The sequence below is a fragment of the Dermacentor andersoni genome, chromosome 6, assembly GCF_023375885.2.
Source record: "Dermacentor andersoni chromosome 6, qqDerAnde1_hic_scaffold, whole genome shotgun sequence".
Classification (NCBI taxonomy): domain Eukaryota; kingdom Metazoa; phylum Arthropoda; class Arachnida; order Ixodida; family Ixodidae; genus Dermacentor; species Dermacentor andersoni.
The window spans coordinates 86,497,846-86,521,422 of NC_092819.1; the positions used below are offsets into that span (position 1 = coordinate 86,497,846).

The following is a 23,577-nucleotide window of genomic DNA, read 5'->3' on the forward strand; positions in this document are numbered from 1 at the left end:
AGTCGTAGAGGGGGACTGCGGATTAATTTTGACCACCTGGGGTTCTTGAACGTGCACCTAAATCTAAGCCAATCAGCATCTTTTTTTTTTCTTTTAGCCCCCATCGAAATGCGGACGCCGCGGGCGGTGTCGAACCTGCAACATCGAGCTCAGCGGTGGTATACGGCGTAGTAAATGAGCTACCGTGGCAAGTAAAGAAAGAAAACGATAGGAAAAAGAAAGATTTGTGTTTTACTGTAAATTAATTGTATTGTTTGAATCGTATACCTGGAATTTGCGTGTCATTCACAAGGATAAATATTCTAGTGAAGAAATTCAGTTTCTATATATCCTTTTGAATGGCTTGAGCAGCACTCATGCGATCTCGCTTAACATGGCTAGTGGTAATAATAGAGCTTAGAGGTAAAACTGTCAGTGCATGATATCAAAGGGTATCACATTTGGCAAGTGACAATTCAGGCATAACGTACATAAGCACAAAGCATTAGCTATGATTTTGGGATAGCGGGCTCGTCAGTAGCCAAACTTCCCATATTTGCACAGTTACTAAAGAACAAGACAATAGGGAACGAGAAAGATCAGCAACTGTGTGTCATGGTGGTGGTGCTGAAGATTGAGAAAATACAGAATATTTAGATTTATGGGCTTTCTTTTGTTACAATAAGTGTGCTAGTGAAATAACGTACACTTTGTTTATTTCTTGCCACTCTTGTTTTTCTTTTAAATGTAATCTCATCCCAAATATTTATTGGGCATTTGAAGCCCACAACAGTGCACTAGATAGTCCTTAATTCCTTATAATATACATGAAGAGTTCAGGTGGAAGTTCACCATTACTTCTTCCTGGACATCTGATTGAGTATGTGTGCGTTGTTATGACTCCTGATATGTTGTTTTTTATCCGGAGTTACTTTAATGGTAGTCGTCTAAGCTTGACGTGCCTGGACATCCGGAGACCAGGCGACCGGGCACAGACGACGACACATCGTTGTGTAAGAACTTCAACGATTTATTTAGAACATTGTGAAGTATTGATATGAGAAGACAGATTGATACCTGGCGGGGGTAGTTAAATAGCCTCGATGTGACAATGCAAGCAGTCATAAGACTTGGGAGGCTGAGGGATTTTGCGAAAAGGTGTGCTGTCTGCCCTCTTATTGGCCGCCGAGTCACGTGGAATCCGCAACTGTTTTCTGATTGGCCGTCATGTTAATGGCCATGTTCTCGCCTTTTTCGGCCAGGAAGTTATTCCCTTGTCCACAGGTGCGTAGAAATCTTTCTCCGCGGTGATGGTTCCAGGCGGAAATACACTCAAAGTCCTCACGAAGAACTACTGACGTCAGCAGTGCGTCACGTGGCCGCTGCATTTCACGGTGCTTGAAAAAGGGGCGCATTCATACGTCTTCCCGAAGCCGATTCGGGTGCATTCTGTGGGCCGAAAGGTACGACCCCGTCGCCGTCCAGTAATTGTCACGCCAAAAAATAAACTTGTCGACTGTTCCTTTCTTCTCGATGACACGACCCCAGTAGGTGTCTCGCGGAAGGGCGATCCCATCGACTTCAGCATTCAACCACGCCTTACGCTACACAAACACAAAGGTCAAACCAATTCTATATGGCAGGCCAGCAAGTGGCATGCCGTTCCCAAATATGCAAGGCATGATTGAGAGTCGTAACAGTGTCTCCAAGCCTTCCTCGACGGAGAAATCAGATGAAAGCGCTGGTCGTGCTGCAAACACAGCACATTGCATGCACTTGCAAATAACTTACAAATAACCTAAGTAATGAGCACAAGTTACCGTTATGAATGAAGTTATAGTACTATAGTTACTTATTCACAGACCCATAATAAGTTACCAAGTTACAACAGTAATTATAGGTTACAGTAATTTGATTACAGCATTCAAGTTACGCGACTGTAAATCCACTGCTGGATAATCATTGGGTTATTTAAACGCAGCGGTTGTATTTGTCAAGTCCTTTCCCCTGTCTTGCGTCCCATCTGTAGCCCGACGCGACGCGCTGTGCATGTCAGTGCAGCCCCACTGGCCCTGCACGTTGCTGCAAGTGCAGATATGGGGAAGCAGCGCTCGACGACGCTTAACGAGAAAGCCAAGAAGGACGTCGGCCTTCCGCAAGCCCGCGCTTCTGCACGCGTACGCGCTGTGGGAGGAAATGGAGAAAATTATCAACAACGCACCACAACAGCGAGTCAAGACACGGGCGACGACGACAACGAAAACGATCCGATGCGCGTGGAGAGGGTGACTAGAGGAGAAAGAGATTATCCTCACCGCCACCCTCCATCCTCTCTTGACCGCCCTGACTCATAGACCTCCAGGCAGCTCACGTGACGCCACGGAGAGGGGAAAGAGAAGGCGACAGCCGTATCACGTGGTTCTGAACGCCACTGAACAGAAATCGCTGCGGTCGCCTCTCCTGATAAGAAGGGTTCAGCAGCAGTCGCATTAGGAACGTTGTTGGGGTTAGTTCACTTGCTTGTCCGGCATCCACACGTAAGTACACGGCGTGCCTTTCTCTCTCGTTGCCTTTGGCTTAACCCTTCCAGGCGCTTAACGTGGTACACAACTCTAGGACGAGGCTGACATCGCCAGCCCTTTTGTTGCAAACAACACGCGCTGTCAGAAGAAAAGCGCTTTCCAAGCACATTTAATGCGTAGCTTGATTAAAAATGTCTTTTTCATTATTTCATGCTTGGGGGTGACGGCTTTAGAACTAGCTATAGCAACACGCAAACAACGAAGCAAAGCCCTTGTGTAACCCCACTCGAATCCCGGGCGAACATGTTACGTCCACGCTGGCTTGCTCTTGACAATAACTCGTCTCTTTCCGACCTTGGATGCGGCGATGAGAATCAAGGAACACTGAAGCCCAAAACTTGAAATATTTTCAGACTTCAAAGCCTGGCGCTGCAGCAAAGCCGTACGTTACGTCATCCGTCCGCACAGCTGTTTTGTCACATGACATTTCTCTTTGTCTTACGATTCGCACACTCGCACTTGCAGGAAGGGCGGCATTTTTCAAACTCCCTAGATCAATGAGGTCTCTGGAAGAAATGGGCAGAGCGCTTACCCGGGCAGCGGCAGGCCGATAAAAAAATACGTCGCAACACATGGTTGCAACGTTTGCATCAGGGCACTGCATGCGTGCCGATGTATACTAGCTGCTTTGTGTTGTTACATGTGATTACATAATTTACTACTCTATCACTTCAATCAGTAATGACAACTCAGTCTTCTGTCGCAAATTATGCATGAACCCGATTTATGGTGAAATTGCGTTATTATAGTTACGATACATTCGTGCACGCATGTGCCTACGGGCCTCGCGAAGTTCCACTTTTGTGTGCAAATATTTTCCAGGTGCCTTAAAAATGAGGGGGTACATCGTTTTGTGCTCCTTGTTCGTCACTGCTGCCGCACTTTCGCATCAAGAACTTGTTGGCGCAGAATGGTCAGCATTCAAGGCATTGCACGGTAAGAAGGCTGTATGTTTTGCTGCAGGTTAAACGAACTAGTGGCTACGTTCCTTACGCAGTAAAGACCTTAAGGCATAGCCAGACCAGTGAAGCGGACGTGAATGTAAAAGTTGGTGAAAGGGTAAAGTGCCTTTCTATTGCGAGATAGCCGAGTAGAACCAAGAAATGGAGCCTGCGTATGAGACGTCCAGCCATATTTTTTTCTGACAGATATGTGATCTAGCTCTTGTGCAATATGTACTGCCATTGGCGCATTAATGTGATGCTGCTAATCTCAATTCCATGTGGAAATGTAGGTACTTGCACAACGTGGCTGTACTCCAGAGCTTCTGATGCTTGCAAGCTTGAACTGGCTGCAAGATAAGACACGAACTTGAGACTGCCCAAGCTGCAGTTTATCTTATATTCTGGTGTGTTTGCGTGTGGTGTAGGATTTCCTTGACCCTTCTGCCCAGCGCATGCTAAGGGGACCCTTAAGTTGTGTCACTGGAACACACAACTTTTTCTTTCTTTTAATTTTAATTCAAGAGCATGGTGCTATTCATTATGTGCCTTTGACCAACTTTGCAGTATTCTGAAGGGTGAAAGTGTGGCTTGTTTTGTTGAGGAAAATCAAATTTGGGCTCAGTAACAAGCTGCTCCTAGAATTGCACTCCAGCACTTCTGCAAATTTGTAATTCTTCGACTTGCTGAAAATATATAGCACAGTACGCAACTGTTACCCCTACTCCATTTTTGTACACAATCGTTTCAAGTTCAGTGAATAAACAGATGTGAGAAGGTAAGGAATCATGGGGTTTAGATTTTGGCTGGAACTTTATGCTTAGGGCGAAGGCACTTCTGGGAACCACTGAAAATAAAGTGTGCCATCAAAGACATCTTTTATTAACAGCTAGAGTAAACACATCGAGGCTGCCACATGGCGCAGGTGCTGTTTCAGTAGTTTTCGAAGCTGCTGCTTTTGCTGATGCAAACATTCTTGCAGTTTGTGCAAGGTATTCTGTATAGTATGCATAGAAACATTTCCATCTTCAGCCTGTCCAGAATAAAACCTGAATTACAACAATGGCAATCTTCATCTGCACATATAAAGTGCCTAGGTCAGGTGCTAAAACAGACTTAATCTCGCCATTTTGAGCTGTTACTGTTTAGGAATGAGGCTTCTGTATGGAAGCCAACGTGTCTCCATACATATTAGCAACACCTTTTTGGATGCTGTCCCCATTTTCTTTTTCTTCTGACATGAATCGTTAAGGAAGGATTTAATTTCATTCAGCAGAAGCCAAACACTTTATCAAGCAAGCTCCGAGAACTTCTTTCTTTAGATTGATAGTCCAAGTACAGGAAAACAAACAGCGTCATACTGGTGCACATTCATAGTGTTTTGTGCACAACGTTCGAAAAAGAAAAGTTTGGCTTTCAGTTTGGCTGCTAAATGTCAACCTTTCCCCCGAAAATGATTGCAAATAGCACATTGAAAGTACTCCTGCAAGTGTCTTGTGTAGTTAGCTTTGCTCGTTAGCATTCATTCAAAAACATTGTTCATGGTAAATGATCTGCCTGTTCCAGTGCTTCATTTTTTTCCTTACGAGCCACACCGCTTTTGAGGCTTCCTTTGAGGCAACTTCCTGGTCCTTCATTTGCCTTGATATATTGTTATGTTGTAGTGGCAGTGAACAATGGCACAGTGTCAAAACTATCCATACTATTTCTGTATCACACATTGTTGCCATGGTATGTCGCCATTGCCAATGTTTTGACATGGTAATAATGCCACGAGATGGGCATTTAGGGCCTCGGTAAAGCCGAAGCATGGCTTTGAGACCTAGCCCCCTTCTTTCCTGGAAGGGGAGAAAATAAACTTGGATTAAGATTGCATTGAAATCGACATCATTTTGCAAGTGCATACCATGATTCTGTGCAGGGAAGGACTATGATTCTGACACAGAAGAATACTACAGGCTGAAGATCTACATGGAAAACAGGTTGAAGATTGCGCGCCATAATGAGAAGTATGCCAAAAACCAGGTCTCGTACAAGCTTGCGATGAACGAATTCGGAGACTTGGTAAGCTCGCACTGCTGTTTGGATGGGACCTTGGGAACTCAGTGCTGCTGTCTAGGTCTAGTTAGTTGCACAATACAGCCCAACCTTAATGGTAACACCTAAGCAGTATTCAAACCAGTATAGCACGGACGTGTCATCAACTTCACGGGGAAAAAATGCTTGATGAAATGCATTAGGTAGACCTGTATTAGTAAAAATTAATTGCTGATGCCTTCAAAACTCAGCTGCAATCAATTCCAAATGCTAATTTAGTGTGCCGCTTAAAGGGACCCGGAAGCACTTTTTGAATATAGTAAAAAAACATTGCCAATCTGTCGTAGAGGCTGCTTTAAACGTGCAAGCGAAATATTTTTGCATGCAGCAGGGAACTTAAAATCTCCTGTGAAACACATAGAAAAATCGCTTGCTCTTGCTTCCACAATGCTATCATGCGGTGTCATCGAAAGCAGCTCGGCCCGCCAACACTATTGGCTGATTTCATGATCGTGAGAGCATTCTCAGTAATACATAATTGCTATTCTTTAGTTAAATAAGTGGAAGACATATATCTATGTAATATAAGATATACATAGATATATAACAAATATATATATATACAAAGGTATATAACATATGTCTGCGATATCAAAAAGACAGACTTCGAGATGGCAGCGGTGTGCTGTGTAGCATAGTCTACCCCGGCCACCACGGGGGCCACGACAAGCCCTTTCATCGCTGCGACACTAAACTTTTGGCCGCGGCTTTGCCCTCTTGGCTTCTCCGCTGAAAAGCTTCCAGCAAGGTAGTGAAGATGAAAAGAAAGAGAAAGACAGGCATTGGTGTGATTACTGTCGAAGGATTCGAAAAATTCGTGTGGCTTGAAATTCGTAAGAAGACGTTTAACAGTGAGGCCATTCTATGATTAGTTAGAAAACTATTTCAGGGCCCCTTTATCATTGCACCATGATGCTGTATATTTGAAATGTTTAGCTTTATCTCAGGAATTTCTTAGTGAAGTACTTATGAAATACAGAAATGCTCTCTACTGAGGCAACCGCTGAACTGGCTTCAATGAGATTTGTAGCATTTGAAGTGAAGCTTCAGTTTTTTATTAGGCCCTCAAAACTATTTGCAACTGACCTGATGTGTACTCAGTACACTTTAAGGGAATGACTCTGTGGCATTTCTTACTTTTGTATTCCTTGTGCTGAATGAAGGTCCTCGATCTCGAAACCCTAGAATACTGCCAAACTTGAGACCACGCTAAATAATTCACGATTAATATCCTTTCTACGAACCAGTTTCAAGTATGTTTCCCAGAAAGTGACTTGTTTGTGGTGTCACTATTTAGAAGGAGGTTGTCACATGGGAGCAGAGCATTGAAACCTTTTGGAACTCATTCTGGCTCGCTCGATCCTCTGCGCAGCCTGATGTAGCGACTGCACAGACAGCCTCTCAGGCTTATCTGTATTTTTTCTAGGGGTTCAAAGTCTAGAACCTTTATATAACACAAAAAATAAAAAGCAGAAATTGTCACATCAGTACTCTAATGTCTAGAGCTCAGTGTCTCTTCTTCCAGTAGAGACCAACACTGCCTTGTTTCTTCTGCTTATTTCAAATCAAATGTTTCCTGAATGGAATACAAAAGTTGCTTGCATTTTTTTTTGTGTGGAAAATTCTACTGGTTGTTTCGGAGGAGCTAACCGAATCCATGAGCAAGCCCTTGGATCATACTTGGATTTCTGATATTCAAATCTGCCAGAGAAAACATACCTGTCCATGTAGGATCACCGTGCTAGTTATCACACACAGCTTGTGGAATATTCAAGAATCTATGATGCAAAACTAGACACGGAACAGAGAACACATACAAAAGGATGTGCACAGCCTGTCCTGCCATGTGTTCTCTGTTTGCTCCATTGATTTCCTTGAATATGACACACCGGCTAGTTTAAAACAAGATTCTGCTTGAGCTTGCAGAAGCGGTTCTACGAGCTGTGTATCTTCTGGCCAAATCGATGCCTTGATGACAGAGAGAGAGATTTGTTGGCCATGTAGCAAGCGTATCCTCAGTTTGCGTTCTAAAATCGGGACCCACTCTAGATACACAACTGGTATTTACCCTTATGTTTTCAAACTTTGGTTCTCAGCACTCTTGCGCTTGTTTTTTTCCAGCTGCACCATGAGTTTGTCAGCACACGCAACGGCTTCAAGCGCAACTACCGGGACACTCCACGTGAGGGCAGCTTCTATGTTGAGCCCGAGGGGGTTGAGGACGTCCACCTGCCCAAGGCAATTGACTGGAGGAAGAAAGGTGCTGTGACCCCCATCAAGAACCAGGGACAGTGTGGGTCTTGCTGGGCCTTCAGCACTGTGAGTTTCTGCTGTGCGCTGTGCATGGCATACCCCCTTAGATGCGCCGCACTGTAAACTGCATGATGGTACTGGTACTACTTGTCAAACCTCGATATAATGAACACGGGTATAGCAAAGCCAATATTGGTTACAGCAAAGCGAATACAGTTAAACCTCGATAGAAATTTTACCTTTTATGCAAATAAGTACAGTCCCCAATAGATTTTCCATGCACGGAGAGGGGCTGCAGAATTTTCTGAACTATTAGGCAATCGAAAAAGCAAATTTTAATGATAGAACAACTGATTTTGATAAATTTGGTCGTCGGTGATGAATGACAGTTTCATGCCACATACGTCGACGATGTCTTCACATTGGCAGTACGAATTGAGCGAAGCCAGCCACAATTTTGCATGCATTCTGCCACGACGACTAATAGCGTCACTGGCATTGGATTGGACAGTGCTATCGGGAAAAGCGCTGGCAGCAGGGTCTGCCTTTGGTTCCAACCGGTCACTGAAACACGAGATTACGCAACCCCCAATACAAAACACATGGAAGAAAGCTTACGTGGTGCCATGCCATCTGGGCATGCCCGCTCTTTGCATATTACTTCGAAAGCAGGGTGCCCAGCTGTGTATGCACTCAGCCGTGCTTACAGCCATGGGCAGCCACCGCCAGAAACCGAGAGGGGTGCCAACTTAATGCCCCTCCGCCCCCTTGAATGTGCTTGATCACGTTACGGTGAGCTTGCTCCCCTACCTCTCTTTCCCTTTGCTGGGGCGAGTTATGTGGAATATAATGCGGCTCCGCTTCAGTGGTCCCTCTTGTCGCAGGGTGCCCTATATTGAGGTGCGTTTGTAAGCAGCTGCTTGTAGTTCAAGCATTTGACCATAAGCATCCATGGAAGTTTCCATTTATTATTTTGGCATTCCTTTGTGGTGGCAGTGAAATTTTGTTATATTGAATATGTGTACAAGCACACTTCGTTATATTGAGGTTATAAATACATGGTGTTCTATGGAAAAGAGGTTATGAAAGGTGAAATACTTTGTTACATCAAGAATTTCATTATATTGAAGGTCGTTATATCCTGGTTTAACTGTATATCTGTTCACTAGGCAGCTCAAAATATTGTATTTACTCCATTCTAAGATGCCCTCGATTGTAATGCACACCCGTTTTCCGTGACCAATAAGAAAGGAAGAAAAAAAAAAACCACCGTAGATTGTAATGTACACCCGTTTGCCGCGACCTAAAGAAAAAGTACTTTACAGTACTGCACATCTCATTATTTCATACAGGAATACAACTTTCTCTCATTTGGAAAAACAAAGATTTACTCCCAATACACTAAAGTTGACACAAATAACAAAAGTCGCAGTTCGCCCAAAAGGCAAAGCATCGATCATGATAGCAAATTAGTAGATAGCTATACGATAAGTAAGGATAGTAGTTTTATCGGCCGTATAAACTTTGAAACATTCGCTTACTAACTAAATTAACAAGCATGGTGTCACGTGCGCACAAGGAAACGTGAGCATGTCTCACGCAATGACCGCGGAAACTCTTTATCAGCGGTAGCAGAAGCGAGCGAATCATGGAGCGAATTGACCTTTGTGCGGCCTCTCACTTCAACGCAAACTAAGGGATGAGAGCAGATCGCTTTCAAGACGGGTGCTGCACCGTAAGTGGCAGCTGCCATAATAGAACGCATCTCCTGTTTGCGCCAGTCCCAGACGCAAGTTTCGGGAACTCCAAACGCCCGTGATGCAGCTCGAGTTCCGTCCGTCTCCGCACATATGATCGCTTTCCTTTTAATTACGGCATCGTGATTAAGTCTGCATGTCTTTGCAGTTGGCACTTCCATGCTGATAGCACAAATGCGAAAAAAGGGAAGGCGGACAGTGCAACACATACTACAGCACATGGAGGAAGCTATGGCAGCTAGGCTCAAAGCGCGTATGAGGCGGCCATTTTGAAATGCCGATGGCGATATGGTAACGCTGATTTAGGGTCGTAATCGATTCTAACGCGCACGCAACTTTCAGAGTTGTTTTATCGGAAGAAAGTGCGCGTTAGGTTTGAGTAAATACGGTAGTTTCTACCCTGTAGACCCAATTGCTAAAAAATAATAAAGATTCACCAGTATGAATGTATGCTTATAACGAATACCAAATGTGTAGCGGAAGTATCTTTGTATCACATGTGACTTTGTTATGACACGGTTTGGCTGTAATTGTAGATCAGTGGGGAGAAATTTGTTTTGCATTGTGCATAGGCTGATTGATGGTTGTGTCTTGCTCAGTATTGTTCTTCCTCACTTCTTTCATGTTCAACCAGACGGGATCCCTGGAGGGCCAGCACTTCCGCAAGACTGGCAAGCTTGTGTCGCTCAGCGAGCAGAACCTGGTTGACTGCTCCACAAAGTTTGGCAACAATGGCTGCGAGGGTGGTCTCATGGACAATGCGTTCAAATACATCAAGGCCAACAAGGGTATCGACACAGAGCTGGTCTACCCATACAATGGCACGGTAAGCACACGATGGACATGGATGTTTGTGGGCAGGGTGAGACTGCAACTGAGTGGTGACGGTTAAGCCCCAGACCCGACACTTCTCTCTCAACAGTTGTATTCACTTGAAAAGGAAGACTACCATGTACAACATAGAGAGAGCTGGTTTCACAGTAGAAATTCATAAATGCTTTCATACAACTTTTGTCACTGACACAAAAATTGCCGACCAATTTTCAGACCTAAAGGGGGCCGTGATAACACTGAGTAATTGTGCGCTTCCATGGCTGTCAGTGTGAAAAACTCGGTTCAGTATTTTGCTTGTTAAGTTTGCCCTCACCGCAATGTCTACTTCAAATGCCACGACAGTCACGTACTGCGCTCAGCCAACGTGCATACGGATGTGCGACACAGATCATTACGACGCTGTGAAGTGCAGATTATGCATATTACAAATTTAGCTGTGCACTGGAGCCATGAATTCACTCTGGAACTTCCTGCCTGCGCATGAGATTTCACTGTTCCAACGAGTGTTCCAAATTGTGAGTATATTAGTAAATAACTTGACAAATTGCAAGCACTAGTTGCAGTTGCCAGTTGGTTGCCCACTGACCTGCACAGCACTTTCAGTTCAGTTGACGAGCGCAATGTGGCCCAGTTGTCAATAACAACTATTTGTACAAACACAGGTGTGGCAACGCTTTCTACAATGTCTTGCCAGCCAGCAGACAGAGTTATTTTCATTAAATCTTTGACTAGCAGTTCTCCACTGCCTGGTACAAGTGGCTTGGCACAGGTTGTGTTGCTATACACGAAAGGCAAAAATAAGCTAAGCTGTAAGAACTGTTCACGACAAGAAGGCTATAATCTCCACACAGCAGACGACGAATGGACGACTGGAGGAAAAAAATAAAAGTGGGGTCAAGAAGAAAGAATGGCAGAATAGGCATCAATTCATGTTTGTCTTTTTGAAGCTATATTAGTAAATTATGCTTCTACAATAACAAAAGAAGTGATTTTATCCATGAGAAGAAACTTGGTGAGACACAAAAATGAAAGACAGGTGGCCGACACTGCCTTGGAAGTTTTCTTACCAGCTTGCCGAGATGTGAATTTTGACATCGTCTGCTCAGGCCTAGTTAATTTTTTATCGGGAAAGATGGCCTACATTGTATTCTAAAGGAGGCGAAAACTGAGCTTGGCTTGTTTTGGGAATATTTGCTGTTCTCCCATACACAAGAAGATACCTTGAAATCTGTGATGAAACAGCGCTATGGTTCCAGTGCGTAGTTAAAGAAATTCAGGTTTGGCCCCGTTTTTTTTTTTCTTGTAGTCGTCAACCTCTTTATCACTACAAACTGATTTAGCGTTTCTCTTTAATGTTCGTTTAAGTCGCTTCTTCATTGTATGATAAGACTATCTACAAATTTCTTTGTCACTGTGCCAATTCAACCTCACTGCCTTCTTTTAAGAGCAGCTTTATTAGGAAATGAAAGCTGCTACCGTCTAGTGGTAGTACTAGAAGACCAGTTTCATGTGAGTCATTCAAGAGCGCATGTGTTGCAACCCTGTCGGCTTTCCCGCTGTGCTTAGGTTCAAGTAACGGTGAGGGGTACAATGCCTGTGCAAATTTTTTCAGTGAATGTTAGCGGGCAGTGGGGGAGGCTCAACTTCACTACTAATTGTAGAATCTTTTTATTCTTACCTTCTGGCCTTTTCTCCTCTAGGGGTAAGCAGTTTTGTCGTGGCACAAAAACAACACGCTTCTTACCATGGTTGTCCTCTAGCCTGCTAATGACTACTTTTACTGGCATGCTGTCCGGCAGCAATGGCATAGTGAAACTCATTGCAAAAGCAATAAATTGGCAGCCAAGAGTTAGGATTTGATTCGAAGCCAACCAACATATTTATTTCAAAGTTAATAAACTGCATCTGGTAAATAGAAAATACCATCTCAATACAAGCAGTGACATAGGCGATTATATCTGAATGGCAAGCACAATATTGTATCTGTGACATCGTTGACATTGCGGATTGTAGGGGTGTGTGAATATTCAAAACTTTCGAATAATGAATTGAACAGGAAGCTGTTTGATTTGGTCTTTGAATCGAATAGTCAATATTCGTAATTGCGAATCTTTTTCGAGTACTTTTAGAATATTTCATAATGTCAACTGTGCCCAATTAAACATAAAATTGGAGCAAGTGTACGGTAAATTTTCACCCCTGTCGACATAGTATAGATATAAAACATTAAAACTTATGTAGTGGAGCATGCTAAGTCACTTAGGTAGCCATACTTTAAAGGCTATGTATACAGCAATCGTTTGTACTCTCTGAAGAGCCCTGTGCTTGCAAAGAAAGTACTTGTTTGCTCCAATTGCTCCATTTGTGCTTTTAATTAACGCTTTATAACATACTATGTAATGACAGAAAATTGCTAACTTTAAGAAGAGTAGGATGTGACCATCGCTTTGTATCAATTATGAAAACAGCTGTTCATTATTCGAATGCTATTCGAGAACTATTTGATTCACGCCTGGCACTATTTGCACACCCCTAGTGGATTGTCACATTAGTGGCATAGTTGCATACGCTGAGGCAATGTTGGTTGAGCTGCTCTTCAAGAGCCCTTAGTGGAAAAACATTGGAGACTGCCTCGAACAATAATAAATATTTGAATTCGTTCATTTTGCCGCCATTTGTTAATTCGTCCTTTTGCTTAGTTAGAGTGAAACTTCCCACAAGGATCGAATTAATGGGAGTTGATTGTACTAATTTCTGTTTTAGTGAAGTGCTTGAATAGATCTGGGTGTAGCAAAGAAATTTCATTGGCTGCAGTGAACTGTTTGCAAAGTCATGGTTAAATGTGTTTGCAAAGTCATGGTCAGATATTGGGTGGTGGCCAACCAGAGGACTGACTTCTGAAGGATGTATGAACTTGCCTGTACAGCTTTTTGCCATCCTTGATGTGCGAGTTGCTTGGATGTTCACACATGTGCGAATTTGCCCATGCAGGATGGTGTCTGTCACTTTGTAAAGAGTGGTGTGGGCGCCACCGACAGTGGCTTCGTTGACATTCCGGAGGGTAGGGAGGACAAGCTAAAGAAGGCCGTGGCTACTGTTGGGCCCGTCTCGGTTGCCATCGATGCCAGCCACGAGTCGTTCCAGTTCTACTCGGAAGGTGAGATCCGTCTCTCGAGGCCTCATTCGCCGTGTTCTAGGGCTGCTTTCACTGGTGTCCGAGGGAAGGCTGCAGAAATCATGGCCGGAAGTCGTAGCCATCACAACATATTAAAGGGACACTTAAGAGAGAGAGAGAAGGAACTATAATAACAAGGATGGCCTAAGCGGTCTGTCCAGAGCTGAGGGCCAGCGGCGTGGATCATAAAATAAGGTAACAAAGAAGAAAGAAAGACCTAAAAAGGAATGTCAACACTATATGGGTCAACTTTCTTTATCGCAGATTTAAAATATTCAGAACGGCTTGATTTCAAGAAAAGTTTGGAAAACACAGTTGCCAGCCGATAACCTTCACTGCAACGAAGACTGCCTAGATGTTCGCATTATTGAGATTCTGAGACACGCTAACTGGAAATAAAAAAAAAAAATCACTTTCTTATGTAAATAAAGTTGTTAGAAGCGCACAAAATGTATTTTTAAGCAATGCTTCAATGTATCTGAGCAAAATAACTGTCCCTGTGTGGGATTTAGGCCACGCGACAGTACACAGTTTGGTAAATTCTGTTTAACCGTCAAGTGACGCAACATGTCATTTTTGCACCAGTTTAAGATCCAAATTAAAGATACAATTCCCTTATTTTTTTTTATGGAATGTAAGTATGCTTGCTTCTGTGATCCTCAAGTGACCCTACACATGATCTTCTCATTCTCACCACAATGCAAAGACAGATTCTCAGCAGTGGACAGTGCCTGTCACACGTAAGGGAACCAATGCTGGATGTGCAGAACACGCACAACGAACATACAAATGCAGCCTTGACAACTTGGTGGCTTGGCCTGTCCAAAGGCTTGGGCACTCTCGGTAGCATCCTTTGATATCTGTGTTTCAGGGAGTTGCCAGCAATGAATCAAAACAAAAATAATCACTCTTACATCCATGGCTGAATTAGCATGCAGTCTTGCAGGCGGATTCTGAGACACTCAACAGCGTGTTGCAAGGAGCCCGAATTTTCAGTAATCCTTACATACATTAAATGTACTAATATGGAGTGTGCTGTAATGCTGTCCGAATAAATGAACATGTTAAAATTATTGGTTCGCGACTCTAGTAGGTTGAGGCAACATTCGAACAACAAAATTCTTTGTGTGGAGTACACATTGTTTATTTTCAATTGTATGAGTACACTGCAATAAGTATATTATTTTTATTTACAAAGATAGGGAAATTTGTTCAATTTATCTTTATCTCATCTCGGAATTGACTTTGAAAACGGCCAGTGCTTGTGGCCACAGCTAAAGTGAGGCATGCATGTGAGTTTCCACCAGAACGCTGCGCTTAAGCACCTGTCAGAAAAACCAAACAAGTCGGCAAAATGCGGTAATTATTTATCAGATCGCTTGAGATGCAGTCATTGCTCGCACGTCTAGTGGAAAGAGACAAATGTGCAGCAGCGTATTGCCATTTTGTGAGTTACTGGTACAGTAAATAAAGTAAACGTAGACTTGCGAGAGTGTCACCCAAGCAAGGGCATCACATGGCTCCAGTAGTGCCTACTGTAACGAATAGTGCCACCAGTGCCTTGTTCAGGATAAGTGTTTACTACAGCATCAGTAGCTTGGGAGTTATGAACAGCCTTTCTCAAGCATGTTTTTTAAGGAATAAGTGTTTACTTGAGCTTAGAACCCTGAAAAAGGACTCTGGACACTGGGAATGACTTCAAATTATGATGTTCTCCTAGGAAAATCACCAGGTGCTCATTTAACCAACATTATGCATGCGTGCATAAGGCAGTGGCATTAAGAGCGCAGGCACTACTTTTTTTTTAAGCAAGAACTTTTTTATGGAGCAGGATGGCTTTTGAGGCTGTGGTGGTTGGACTGTGAAGGGGAGGAGGGTATGTGTAAGGCATAGCACTGATTGATTGCTTACGTCGCTGATGATTTTATCCTATCCTGCATATGTACACTTGCAGTTGATCACGGCAGAAGGGATGCACCTCAGTAGCATGTGTTTCACGGTGCTCTGTATTCGTGCGCTGTGCAACACCACAAAGACGACTCCAAATGAAGTGGTCCGTTGGCCAGTGAACGATGATGCAGTGCGTGAAAGTGCTTTAGCCATAAGTTAAGAAACTCTACGGTGGAAATGCGCAGCCGAGACAATTGAACAGCGAGAAGCCTCGCTTACTTCGACAATCATCTTTTATGGTTGCTGCACAGTTCTTAGTATCAGATGCGGTGGCTTTCATTACATCTTTCTGTATCTGTTCACCCTGCACAGGTGTCTACGATGAACCAGAGTGCAGCAGTGAGCAGCTTGACCACGGTGTCCTTGTCGTTGGCTATGGTACAAAGGATGGCCAGGACTACTGGCTTGTGAAGAACAGGTGAGTGGCTACACCAGATGTGATGTGTTATGTGTATCTCATGAAGCCTGCAGGAGTGTGGCAGTGCACATTGTGTTGTGAAATATGTATTGGAGCGAAAGCTCTCAAGGGCAGGAATCTGGGTCCGAGATCCAAAAAGCATCAATGAAGTTCCTCAAGGTAGCGAAAAACTACATAGGATACCATGCTCTTTCCTATCTTCCTTTCGACTCTTCTTTGTACAGTAAAACCTTGTTAATATGTACCCACTGAATAACTACAGTAGAACCTTGTTAATACGTTTTGGAAAAAAGGTGCAAGAAAAAACGTACTGTCTGGGAAAACGTACGATCCAAATTAAATAAAAAAATTTGACAGACTCAACTATTGTTGACATCTATGTAATGCGAAGTGTCGCACGGATCGTTGCGACAAGACATGCCAGTGCGTGTCGAGCTGGTGCTGCTCCAGCATTGAGTTTGAGGATGCAGTCGTTATTCCAAGGCTGCCATGGTGGCAAGTGGAAATCGCAGTTTTGGTGCCTGGTCGCAAATAAAACTTGCCTGCATGTGTGCATGTGTGAGAACTGACATGTTTTTTTTTGTTTTGTTAAGTCTATAGTCGCTCATCTGCCATTGTCTGTTAATTAGTACATCGCTTAGTGCATACCTGATACGCATTCCCTGCCAACTACATATTAAAGAGTCTTTACTGTATATTGCATCATACATTACTTCACTAGCCAGCCTGGACCACAGGGGAGAGAAGAAGCCAAGAGTGGCCAAAAAAGAAACCCACACTCTTCACCACTCAATACGGATATGAGAGATGCAAATACCGAGGGCAGTAGAAGCGACAGCAGTAGTCATCAGTGGCAATTTTATTATCATGGCTCTGTATAAAATGCTTGTGCTGTTCAAACACGCCAAGCGTGAAGCAATGGTAGCTGAAAATGTGCATAAAAGCAGATATAAAATGCATGTACTGACCTATCTCCATGTCTGTTTGTAAAAAAGTCTTAAGGTTGCACAATATATACAAATTGAGTGCTCAGACTAGTATGCTATTACAAATGGTACTATTGTATTCCATCGTTGTTTATGGAAGTGTCTTTTGAAACCTGCACGTAAGCTTGAGTGATCGGGTCGTGGTAAACAGTCGGGAATTGGATGCCTCCAAATTCAGCGTATCACACTCGAACTGCACCTGCAATACTCTGCAGAGAAAATGCGTTGGGATCATGCACACGTGCTATACAGTGAAACCTCATTAAACCGTAGTTGGCCAGAGCTCAGAAAAACTACGTACTAAACGGCAGTACTACTTAAGGGGGGACACGGCTCTTCGCGGCGAAAAAAATCGCGAAAAAAAACTATTTTTTTAAAACCAAATTTTCGATATCTACAGCTAATATTCCTTTTATTCACCAAGTTTCGAATCTCAGGGAAGAGTATTTCGTCCGCAATATCAATTTATAACATCACTGTGAGCTGAATTCCGCGCAAAAACAGCCCTTTTTATCGCGGCGCGTAGCTCTCTTTCTATGCGCACGATCGCAGCCATCTTGGTCTCGTTGGAAAGAGGAGCTTTCCTCCTTGAATTTCCCGCCAAAATTGACTCCGTCGGTGCGCCAGTGACGTTGAAATCCGGGGAGGAAAAAAAGCCCGAACGCGCAATTCGATTCGTTGACTAGCGCACGTGACCAAAAGCGCGTGCTGTGGTTGGCTGCGCGAGGTTCCCATCGTCTGCTCCACTCCGCAGGCGACGCGACGGTGCGTCTCGTAGGTTTGTTGGCACATGCCGAACGATGTCCGATCCACCGAGGAAGTTCGCCACGAGGCACAAGTTCGGCAAAACGATGAAGCGATCAGCTTATAACTTTCAAAAGCGCTCCATTCCTTCTGAAAGCATCGAGAGTAGCTCGCCGCCAACCGCAAATGATGCCGAAGCCGCGGATGATGCCGAAGTAGGCCTAGCCAGCTCACAAATTAGTGAAATCGTTACGGACAGCGGCCGCGTTCCGCGTGACACTGCAATGTTGCAGCGTGCGGATTTGTTGCAGAGGGAGATGAATGCTCAAAAAAACTTCAAGTTCTTGCGTCAACGCCAGCAACAAAGCGGGTGTTGGACTTGCTCACTCGCGCCGACGGCGTTGCAGCCGCGCCAGTCGACGCCGAGGCAGGCTTCGCCTTCCTCAGTAGGACTCAGTGAACGCACTGATGTCGTTTGTCAAGTGCAAGGTGTGCGGCGGCAGCGTCGCAGGAGGCAAAAGCGATCGGTAATCTGGCCTTGCCATTAGGATCGTTATCATGTGCGCGTGTTACGGCGATATCGCGTCGGCGTGAAGCTCGACCCGCGTGAACGACAACCTTGCCGCGCGCGCGGTGCAAGCCACCGGGAATCGGCGAAAGGTGCTAAACAATGTTTTTGCCGCATTTGGGTGGCCGTGGTCAAAGCGACTACATTCCTGGTAGCTTTTAGCCACTTTCACTGCAAAATAATGCAAAATTATTTCTGTACTTTTGATTAAAAGTGAATGTATTCCTTTTTTTCTCGTTTTGTCAAAACACCGACTTTTGACTTGTTGCTGATTTGCAGCGGCGATATCTCTGCCTTCAAAGCAGATAGAGCCATAATTTTTGTTGTGGCTTGTAGCTGAGTGTGCAAAGTACACAGTGGTAGGGTCAGATTTTCGAATTTATGCTTTAAAAATTTTCAATTCTGCTTTAGATCAGACAGTAGGGTAGCCACAATTCGAACAGTAAAGATTGAATTGCTATAAAATTAGTAATATTTGATGTATCAAAATAGTATTCCTACCATTGTGTTCCTTATGTTTTCTAGTACCCAGGCATGTGCCAATATGAATTTCGTAGCGCATTTTTTTTCCCTATTTCTGCAAATTATGAACAGTGAATTTCATTTATCTTCAGAACTAAATGGCCTATTGTAAAAATAATTACATATTTGAAATCAGCACAAAAGTCTTAACAAGAATGGAAAGTTTCATGAATATTGATAGAAAACATTATGCACATTATTTGAAAAACAGTGTCCCCCCTTAAGCGAAATAGCATGAGATTGCCCACTTACCTGTCAAAAACGAAACTCGGAGAGAGTGCGATGAAAGGGGGGGAAAACATGCAGTATTTATTCACTTCGTGCGACAAAAGTGTTATTTTCGTTTGATGCTGTGGCGGCTAGCAACGACAACAGCGGCCTGTCGTCGGCTCAGTCATAATTGGCTCATTTGCTTAAGATGCGCGAGGCAGCCAATCGCAGTCGAGAATTCCGATCAAGATCGGGCTTGGTCGTGATCAAAAGTGTTCACTGGTATTACTGAAGCTGCGAGCCAGCTTGCATACTTTTCGAAGTATGCATCTGAAATAAATGAATATAGTGCATATATTTACTGCGCATAAGCCGCGCCGAACCCTGGAAAGAAAAAAAAAAAGATCACCCGTATAACCTGCGGAAATAACTGCATACAATGGACAATTCTTTGTACAGTCAGACGCACTTTTGACACCGGTTTTAACAATATATTGATTATATCAATGAGAAGCTGGTGTACTGTCGACTTTTGTATGTTTTCCATGGTGACATAACCCGCTTACTACAATGCCCCAATGCCGCATTATCGATTATAACGATGAAGTCTGGCTGCTGGGTGCCCGAGCCGAAAGGTAGTGAAATGTGAAATCCTTGGAAAAGAAAAAGAAAATGAGAAATTCGAGCCGCTGCGCAATCATTTTCCAGCTATCCCTGCACAGCTCTCTCTCGTTGCCCTTCCACCCCTTCGAACACCAAGAGGCTTACCCCATAGCTCTACGCCGCCCCACCCTCCTAAACATGAATGGACCGTGCCAACTTCACTGCAAGCAGATTGCTCGCATGTTGCTCGCTGGCTCTTCATTCAGCACTGTTCTGCAAACAGCTTAATTGCTCGTGTTCATCATTGTTGGTCATGTCGAAGTCATGTCAAGTAATGGTGCTACCATTCTGGAGCATGTGCAGATGAGTTTTGTGTCTTCTTTCTTTTCTCGCCTCAGTGCTTCCTTCAGCTGATAGTCGGCGTTTGTGTTGTCCACTGCTTTTGTCTTGTGTCCATGTCTGCGCGCCTTAACCCTTTTTTGCATTATGAGGGTCACGTGCCTTGTCGACCAATTACAGCATGATTGAGTCTTCTTTTTGAAGCGGAATTTCTTCACTGCCAATGTGCAGACGGAGCCGGTGGTGACGGGAAAATGAAGACGAGAGACTGCTCTTTCAAACGATATATAGGTTGGCGCGACCGAACTGGGGGGAGGGGGGGGGCATCACGTGCTATGAAAAAAAACTTTTTTTATGGAAACCTTGGCTCATGTTTAGGTGACACTGGTGCGAAAAATTTATATTACGGCTAAAATATTGATTTAGAATGTGCAAAATTTGCACTGTGGTAGTATAATAGTTGGAAATTCCGAAAATACCATTTTCAAAATGATTTTGTCGCGATTTTTCAGTCTCTAAAACCCGTGTCCCCCTTAAAAAGCCACCTTTTGGGGCCACCAAAGCAATGTCTTGGCGGTGCTCGCATATTGTTTGCCACGCATGACACCTCTTTGCATTTGTTATAGCAGTGCCATTCTTTAACGCCGACAGCCGCGGCTTATTACATGCGATCGGAGCGCCCAGGAAGCACTTCAGTGAGTGAACACAATCAGCAGCCATGCAGAGCAAGGTGGTGGGGAGGGACACTGGCTTCCCCGCCATTATAGTTTTCTCACATCAGCTCTGCCATCCCCCTATTTTGATTTTTTTCATGCCACCCTGTTATAACAAGTATAACAATGGAATTTTCGTGGCACTTGAATATTGTTATAAGTGAGTTCGACTGTACAAAAAGTCTCCCATCACAAATGCACGAATCGTCCATGCTGTTATCTTCGTCCAGCTTTCGGCGACGGAAGGGGTGAATTTTGCCCCCAAGGTGCTTTCATGGCAATGAGGGTCTCACTGCCGTGAAGCCACCACCTCAAGACGAAATTCACGTAAATCTTGCACCCCGGTTTTAGGGTTGCATTTTAAACATTGTCTCATGTGTGGGCTTGCAGAACGGACAGCGTTAAGCTCGTGTGTAGACTGAAAGCATGAATCTGAGTTTGCGAAGCACAGCATAAACTGCCGGTGTCATGCAGTCAAGGTCGCACTTCACAGCATCACGATAATGCCCAACAGGCAAACACTCCTGCAGCCTCGACCACGAGAAAATTTTAAGTAGGCTAAAGTATGAAAGTGAACAAGAGCCTGTAAACAATTCTTTTTGTGTGTTGCCGCAGTTCTAAGAAATGTAGAAATCTCTTTTTTGGATGAAAATACTGAATAACAGCCCTTTAATGATAAGCTGACTCTAGAGATGAACCTGTTTCCTTTTTTGGCAAGTACAAAACCAACTTCTGCTTAGGCTTGTCAACATCTGGCTCTTATGTCAAGGTTTTGCGTAAGTTCCACAGCTACTCACGCTGTTTGCTTCAGAATTATTCAACACTACTTGTTATTCCCTTCGCCTTCACTTCGACCCAAAAATTTATATTCGCACAAGCTTGCTAAAATGTCATAAGCAGCCTGTTTTTCCCTGTCAAAATCTGTTGAATCTTAACACTATGGAAGGTTACTGCTAGAATGAAGGAGTCTGATGGTCCACTGCCAGTGGGAAACCTTTCAACATGTGCGCATGCTCCATACCTGTTTTGTGCACTGAAAGTGTGTAAACTTGTTCGTGACCTTATAAAATATGCGTAAAGTCTTGAGTGCCCTAACGTAGCATTCGTCTCGAGCAGATAGGTTGCAGTTGTTGAAGCGTCCATCGTACTGATGTACACTTTGCTTTCCAGTTGGGGCACAAGCTGGGGAGATGAAGGCTACATCTACATGACCAGGAACAAGGACAACCAGTGTGGCATTGCCAGCAGTGCCAGCTATCCTCTTGTCTAGCTGTGCATAGCTTTATATACATGCTCTTCGTTCCTTCACATTGCATCTCCTCTCACTCCGCACAAATAAACTCTCTTTTGTACAGTGAATGCTAGTTGTGTTCATAATTGCTTTGCCAATGAAAGCAGAATTCTGAATACTGGTGGGTGCAGTGCCGCTGTTGTTAGAACTACAGTATGTGACGGTGGCTGATGTGGCATGCCGTTGGCCCTACTATTAACGGGGAACCCCGAAGCGGCGAGCAGAGCGATGGCTTCCAGCCCGGCCAAGAGCGACATTCATGCCAAGACTCGCAATTTAGGATGAGAACACATTCTCCTTGCCCTCGTGGCTTGCGAGCTGAGCGACTGAGATCCGTGGTGGTGATTATCACTCATAATTGCAGTGATGGCGCTACGTGGTGTCTTGTAGTTCTTTCCAGAAAGTGAGCCACCCTAAATAAATCTGGGCTAAAATAATGCAATTTTACTCAACATCTCGTGCTCAACATGGACCAAAGCAGTGCAGCTCCTAAAATTGCTACCAGGATGGTACAATCCGAGAAAATACGATGCACAGTCATGCGAGCTTGCTGTTCTGTGCGATTAATTTAAACCACTTCCCCACCTTAGTTGTCTTTAGCACTCGGAGGTTATGAATGTCTATTCATGGTACTTTCCAGCAACTAGCAGAGGTTAGATTAAAATTAGGTGTGACTGGGTAGTTGTAGACAAAAAAAGATTCACAATTGTGGATAAGGAAAGCACGACAATAAACTAGGAAACAACACGATTGTGCTGTTATCCATTGATGTGCACTTTTGTGGTCCCCGTGCTTGTGTACTGCATCCTGATTATTTGCTGACAAGACTTCCCTGCTCAACTTGACATACACTATTGAATGTAACTGAAATCGGCTATGGCCTACTGATTGAACACGCTAATCAATGAACTACGTTGCCTTAGTAACTCTCGAAACAAGTGCTTTGGATCAAAATCGGATGGTGCCACATTGTATGAGGAAGTGCGTAGGTCTGCTGATTTCGTCCGCAGTTTCTATGAATACACAAGATGCCTGTTAAGTGGCTGTTTACGGAAATGCCACATTTACTTGATTTTAACCCTTTTGGGGTTGATTTTTTTCGCCATATGCGACCGCCCAGGGTCAATTTCTTTTATTGCAGATTTAGGTTCTTCAGTATTTTGGAAAAAATTTTCTGTAATTTTTCTAAGGTGACCATAAAATGAGAAAAAATATTTTGCCTTGGTATACATGTACTGTTTATTCATGAATAACAACAATAAAGAAAGGAAATAAACTTGTAAAAATTAAAAATTTGATGCATTGTTATACACATAGTTGAAGGCTTAGAAAATGCGCGCACGAGAATATTTCGCAAGCCTCAAATGTTCCTGCTCTTACAGTAATATTTACGTCCATGGCGTAATCGAACTGCGTAGGTGAGCGCACTCAAGAAAACTGGATGTGTGGGGCCCGTCAGAAAAGCAAAACGTGTGACAAACTTCCGCTAATCTTCATCTTATCACCAATCAGAGGCAATTAGTTTTTGCGAGTCTCCAAAAAAAGAAAAGCAAAGGCATGCACGGCGGCATCCTTTGTATGCGCACCCCTGTGAGCAATAAATGAGCGAGTAACA

The 23,577-nt window shown here is 43.8% G+C and overlaps 1 protein-coding gene across 1 annotated transcript; it reads left to right on the forward strand.

The window, feature by feature from the left end:
• The first annotated feature begins 2,409 nt into the window (after positions 1-2,409).
• On the forward strand, positions 2,410-22,030 carry LOC126522505 (procathepsin L-like). The gene is made up of 8 exons (XM_050171260.3): positions 2,410-2,516; positions 3,384-3,497; positions 5,424-5,566; positions 7,721-7,918; positions 10,244-10,435; positions 13,435-13,600; positions 15,881-15,986; positions 21,842-22,030. The coding sequence occupies exons 2-8, from the start codon at positions 3,395-3,397 to the stop codon at positions 21,939-21,941; spliced, it is 1,008 nt and encodes a 335-aa protein (XP_050027217.1). The 5' UTR covers positions 2,410-2,516; positions 3,384-3,394; the 3' UTR covers positions 21,942-22,030.
• Positions 22,031-23,577: the final 1,547 nt, after the last annotated feature.

Bases quoted from the DNA above. Each gene is read 5' to 3' on its own strand.
- LOC126522505 (XM_050171260.3), top strand. From the start codon at position 3,395: ATGAGGGGGTACATCGTTTTGTGCTCCTTGTTCGTCACTGCTGCCGCA. The intron at 5,567-7,720 runs GTAAGCTCGCAC...GTTTTTTTCCAG, and splicing joins TGAACGAATTCGGAGACTTG to CTGCACCATGAGTTTGTCAG. The intron at 7,919-10,243 runs GTGAGTTTCTGC...ATGTTCAACCAG, and splicing joins CTTGCTGGGCCTTCAGCACT to ACGGGATCCCTGGAGGGCCA.